Genomic DNA, 6,000 nt, shown 5'->3' with positions numbered 1-6,000 from the left:
AAACAAACACCCACAACGCTTTACTGCAGGCTTCACGGGAAGCAGTAAATTTGCTAATTTAAACCGTTTACATACATTACACACATTTTTCTTTTTTTAATTCTTTGAAAATTGCGGTTAATTTCGCAACAATAAAGAGGGGGGTAAAGGTAACTGTACTGATGTGTCGTAAATGTGCTGCTTTAAAGCTGTTTTGCGTAAATCCTGCGCAAACATATGCGCAGCTTGCAGGTCCTTAAAGATCGACAAAGAAAGGTTAAAGTTCAAAGTTCGTTTTCCGAGATGCGTTTAACTGTATTATTTAGCATTCTGCACATACTGAACACACAATGTATCTCTAACGAGGATTATTAAATAATGAAATCCGATTTTTTTTTTTAAATTAAATAGTCTTTGTGAGTTTCTCGCGCCGAAGTAGGTCCCCGCAGGGCTGCCGTCTTTGCCCGGCTGAGCGGTTGAATAACAACGAGCTCGAGCTCCAAACCGAGCTCTAAACCTCCGAGGAGACGGAGACAGCTATGTCGGTGCATTAGCTCCGTTAAATGTTCGCTTTCGACTAACGACAGCCACTATGTCAGCTTTGTTGTTGCAGCAAAGTGCTGGTGTTTGTCGCAAATACAGCAGAGGTTTATTGTGGACGCTGCTGAAGCGAAACTGTTATGTATTGGAGAGCAAGCCATTATCCAGCCGCGGTGTTCAAAATGTCCCATCTAGGTGTGATCACGTGAGGAAGACGCTTCTTACAAAGTCAGAGCGGACTCTTACAGATCAGCAGCAACAGAAACTCATACAGGTAAGAGTGAAGTAACTAATAGGATGAGTGGCCATGGATGGCCACTTCATTCGGAGGAAAGGTGGTTTAAATGACTGACGGTTGTTGATGCCAGACAGGAGTATTTCAGAAAATGCTGTTCTGCAGGGGGGTTTCTTCTTGTTTACCGAGAATGGTCCAAAAAAGAGGAAATATCCGGTGACCTATGGTTCTCTGGATTAAAATGCCTTGTTGATGCGAGAGGTCAGAGGAGAATTCCCAGATTGCTTTGAGCAGAAGAGCATCTCTGAGCAGCTGAACTTTGAAGCAGATGGGCTATAGCAGCAGAAGACCACTCCTGTCAGATAAGAACAGAAAACTGAGTCTAAATTTCACACAGGTTCATCAAAATTGGACAATAGAAGATTGGAAAAACATTGCGTGGTCTGTTGAGTTGATTTCTTCTGTCACATTCAGATGGCATGGCCAGAATTTGGCATAAACAACACGAGAGCATGAATCCATCCTGATCCGTCCATGACTCAGCTGTGTTGCTATCATGTCGATCTGGACCAAAATCTCAGAGAAATTTGTCCAGCACCTTATTGGATCGATGTCACAAAGGATTAAGGCAGGTCTGAGGACGAGGTGTACCTAAAGAAATGGCCAAGAAATATCTTTTTAGCAGAAGGCTCAACATGATTGATTTTTCAACACTTGATCTATAAGTAATTTTATCTCCCAAAACAGTGCTAATAGCTTTTTTGGCATCAACTGAGGTTGATATCTAATAATAAAATAATCAGAAGTATCCATGGCTCTAGTCAAATTTCCTTCTCACATGTCATTCTAACTTCATGTAAGAAAATATTAATCTCTCTGCACTGTTGTTACTGAGATTTACTTCACATATATGGTATAGTTTTATTATAATGATTTAACTTGTTAAATTTGAAAGTGTCAAATATGATCGCCTTAATCACTTGTCTAGCGTGGAAAGAAAAGCGTCTGGAATTTTTCAAGTTTCTTCAAGGAAACTTAAAAAAAGTCCAGAGGCTTTTCTCCTTAGACTATGATGACCTGGATGACTGAGAACCGTCACAGATGCCTTAATAACTTATTTTTATTCTACTCTGGAAAGTCTTCAGTTTGAGATTGTGACATTGTCTGTTGTTTTTCCTTAAGTTGTAAACACATTTGTTGATAATAAATTTACACACTTTTGATTTAACTAGGTTTTCTAGTTCTGATTTTGATTCTGATTTCTTTCCACCTTTTTTCTCCAATATTCCCATAACAGAGTCTTCTCCACAGACCTTTGGGGCCTAGCTTGGTGGGACTTAGAAAAGAGCTAATTAGGAACAACCTGCTCAGGAACCCTGTTGGTTTGGCAAATTTACTCGGTAAATACTTAGTTTACCTTCATAAGTTGTTTAAAAATTCACTTATAGCTGCTTTAAATTAAACTGTTTGATTTCAGGGGCAACAAATCTCTTCAGTACATCTCAGTCTAATCAAAACAAAGATAAAAAGAATGGGCCAAAGGGGAAGACGCCAGAGGAAGATGAAGGTAAGCGATGCATATTTTTTTGCTACTTGATGCAACTGATAAATACCTGCACCACACCTGGTTTCTTTGTCACGTCATTTACTTTATTTTATTTTTTATTTTCGGCCTCACCTTTCAGAGGAGAAGAAACGTCGTGAACAGGAGGATCAGATGTACCGGGAACGCCTGCGAACCCTCTTCATCATAGCGCTCATCATGAGCCTGCTGAACTCCATTAACACCAGTGGCGGTAACATCTCTTGGAACGACTTTGTGAACGAGATGCTTGCCAAGGGGGAGGTGTCACGTGTGCAGGTCGTTCCCGAGAGTGACATTGTGGAAATATACCTTCATCCCGGAGCAGTCATCTTCGGAAGGCCTGTATGTTGTACATGATTTTCTGCACACACACACACACACACACACACACACACACACACACACACACACACACACACACACACACACACACACACACACACACACACACAGTTAACACACTCAAAGTAGTGCAGGAGACCCTCATGCTTAATTCTAATTTCCTGCTACGTCTCATGCTTTGCAGAGGCTGGCGCTTATGTACAGAATGCAGGTTGCCAACATTGACAAGTTCGAGGAGAAGCTGAGAGCTGCCGAGGAGGAGCTGAATATTGACAGCAAGGACAGAATACCAGTGTCCTACAAGCGCACTGGATTTTTTGGGAAGTAAGAAAACAACTCTTATCAGAGCAGACATTCTAAGAAATCGTTTATGAGGTGCCTTCCTAATCTTTTCTGAGGATTAAGAAATAATTCAAGGCACTGCTAAAATCATACAGAGCAGATACGACAACAAAAACAAAATTATGGCTTATTTTGCTTTTCATAAAAACATAAGTTCAGCAGTATTCATTTATTTATTTATTTATTTTCTCCTCATGAATGCCTGTGTGCCAGAAACATGTTGGGAGTTTTTTGTTGTGAAAATAAATTTTAAATTTAAATTTTATTTTGAAAAGAAAATGCCTTGGAGTTTTTTTTTCGTTTTTTTTTCTTTTTCATATTTTATGCTACGTGTATCCCTGCCAAACAGCACTTCCAGTAGAAGTTGTTTGAATCCAAGAAGCACTTCTTTTCAAATCCATTTGAACTTCATTATTGTTTCTTAGACTATGGGCGTATGCATGCAATCAATGTGGTCATAAATGTTAATATTTGAACTACAGGTTTGTCGTAATTTCAAGTTAAAAACAGCCTTTTTCCTCCCTCTATTCTTGTTTCAGTGCAGTCTATGCTCTGGGCATGGCTGCGATCGGTGTGGCGATTCTCTGGTATATCTTTCGACTTGCTGGCATGGGTGGCAGAGATGGCGGCTTCAGTGCTTTTGTAAATGAAACACATTTTAGCAAACTGACATCTATGTTGTTTGTTCTGTGGACTAACTCCACATTCCAACTTGCCTAACAGAATCAGCTGAAGATGGCCAAGTTCACCATCGTGGATGGGAAGTCGGGTAAAGGTGTGAGCTTCAAAGATGTGGCAGGCATGCATGAGGCTAAATTGGAAGTAAAGGAATTTGTTGACTACCTCAAGGTAAGAAACGTACTCAAAAGTTAAAATATGTTCATTTTGCACAAGTGAAGCACATTAAATATTTGAGATTTAATTAAGAAAGCCTTGATCAACTGAATCCTCAAACCTCCTCCTCTGCGGCTTAATACTCACAGCACTAGCTTTACCTTTTCATAGAGTCCTGAACGATACCTCCAGCTTGGCGCCAAGGTGCCCAAGGGTGCATTGTTGCTTGGCCCTCCAGGATGTGGGAAGACCCTGCTTGCTAAGGCTGTAGCTACGGAAGCCCAGGTGCCGTTTCTGGCTATGGCTGGCTCTGAGTTTGTGGAGGTCATTGGAGGTATGGACACACAGCATGAGCATCAACATGATGCTAATATTCACTGTGTGAGTTGATGATGTTGTTTATGATCATCATATAGATATAGTATTGGGTTTTACTGTAGTGAAAGCTATCTGATTTACTTGAGCCTGTAAGAGCGAGTGCCCTATTTTTTATATGTATATGCGCTGTAACAGTGATACATAAAAAATCCCAACAATCACATGACCAGCTGTGAACAAGCACTTTGCGACAGTCCCCTTTTTCAGGAGGAAACCTCCAGCAGAACCAGATCATGTACAGCGATGTGTTTGTTTGTAGGCCTGGGTGCTGCTCGGGTCAGGAGTTTATTCAAGGAGGCTCGCACTCGAGCACCCTGCATCGTCTACATCGATGAGATCGATGCTGTGGGAAAGAAGCGCTCCACCAACATGTCAGGTTTCTCCAACACTGAGGAGGAGCAGACTCTCAACCAGCTGCTAGTAGAGATGGATGGTGAGTAAAACATCTGGTTTTAGAGCAGCCCATTCGCTTTTCAGGCAGAATACTAACCTCCTCTTCTTTTGCAGGCATGGGAACAACAGACCATGTCATTGTTCTTGCTTCCACTAACAGAGCAGATATTTTGGATAATGCTCTAATGAGACCAGGCAGACTGGACAGACACATCTTTATAGATCTGCCAACACTGCAGGTATCATTGGGTATCTTCCAAATGGGTATCCTTGTCATTTGTTGCTGAGCATTTAATAACAACTTAACCTTGCTGCTGTGCAGGAGATTTGGATTGGTTTGTTTCATTTCGATTGTTTTCCAGGAGAGGAAGGAGATCTTTGAGCAGCATCTGAAGATCTTGAAGCTGACTCAGCCAGCGAATTTCTACTCCCTGCGTCTGGCAGAGCTCACCCCAGGCTTCAGTGGTACGTGCACATTTATGGTTCTCCTTAGGGATGGGGATCAAGAACCAAAAAACTGTCCAGTCAATCGTAATCATCAAGCTTGTTAGCTTATCTTCTGTGTAGGCTTGCTCAGACAACAAATCAGGAATCAATAAAATAATCAGTATTGGTTTAATAAGTAGACTCCCTCTTGGCATTGGTATCATTTAAAGAGCATCATTCCTAGTCCTAACTGAAGTCTATGAACATCTTTGGGCATACTAAAGTACTGGTCTATCTGCCTCCATGAAGAAAGAGAAGTTCTAAATCAAAAAGGATAAAACATCTCAACACTGCTGATGTTGAAGTGTTATTCTAACGTTTGTTATCTCATGGTGTCTCTGCAGGTGCAGACATTGCAAACATTTGTAACGAAGCTGCTCTGCATGCTGCCAGAGAAGGGTACAAATCCATCGATACCTTTAACTTTGAGTATGCGGTGGAGAGAGTTATAGCAGGTACAATAATGCACACGCTAAGTTCTGGGAAATAAATATTTCTCATGTGTCGGTGGCAAAATCTGACAAATGTGTGTCATCAGGAAGCGTAAAGAAGAGTAAGATCCTGTCTAAAGAGGAGCAGAGGGTCATTGCCTTCCATGAGTCTGGACATGCCTTAGTAGGATGGCTCCTTGAGCACACAGAAGCAGTTATGAAGGTACTTGAAATGTGACGCATTCTATATAAGTAAATCTTTCCAGATCTAATTGTCATGTTTAGCTTTAATCAGATAAGTCCAAAGTGTTCCACAGAGCGTGTTGAGAGTAGGGTTTCATTTCAGAGGAGCACTTGTTTCTCCACTTCACCACTGATAAGTGTTTTGGCAGTTTATACAGATGCCTGGATTATTCATAATCCTGGGTCTCTCTTCAGTTGCTCCTTTTCTGCCT

At 41.2% G+C, this 6,000-nt stretch overlaps 1 protein-coding gene across 1 annotated transcript in view; it reads left to right on the top strand.

Annotated features, from left to right (window-relative positions):
* Positions 1 to 249: 249 nt before the first annotated feature.
* Positions 250 to 6,000, top strand: part of spg7 (SPG7 matrix AAA peptidase subunit, paraplegin) — an 11,927-nt gene continuing 6,176 nt past the window's right edge. The window contains exons 1-13 of the mRNA XM_080884345.1: positions 250 to 793; positions 2,052 to 2,154; positions 2,232 to 2,321; positions 2,440 to 2,681; positions 2,866 to 3,005; positions 3,563 to 3,665; positions 3,747 to 3,872; positions 4,029 to 4,191; positions 4,495 to 4,668; positions 4,743 to 4,867; positions 4,991 to 5,093; positions 5,459 to 5,569; positions 5,653 to 5,768. Coding sequence (XP_080740471.1) covers positions 572 to 793; positions 2,052 to 2,154; positions 2,232 to 2,321; positions 2,440 to 2,681; positions 2,866 to 3,005; positions 3,563 to 3,665; positions 3,747 to 3,872; positions 4,029 to 4,191; positions 4,495 to 4,668; positions 4,743 to 4,867; positions 4,991 to 5,093; positions 5,459 to 5,569; positions 5,653 to 5,768 — 1,818 coding nt within the window. The 5' untranslated portion in view covers positions 250 to 571. The remainder of the gene's footprint in view (positions 794 to 2,051; positions 2,155 to 2,231; positions 2,322 to 2,439; positions 2,682 to 2,865; positions 3,006 to 3,562; positions 3,666 to 3,746; positions 3,873 to 4,028; positions 4,192 to 4,494; positions 4,669 to 4,742; positions 4,868 to 4,990; positions 5,094 to 5,458; positions 5,570 to 5,652; positions 5,769 to 6,000) is intronic.

The sequence above is a fragment of the Rhamphochromis sp. 'chilingali' genome (assembly GCF_963969265.1).
Source record: "Rhamphochromis sp. 'chilingali' genome assembly, chromosome: 6".
Taxonomy (NCBI): Eukaryota; Metazoa; Chordata; class Actinopteri; order Cichliformes; family Cichlidae; genus Rhamphochromis; species Rhamphochromis sp. 'chilingali'.
This window is presented reverse-complemented; position numbering and strand designations above follow the sequence as displayed.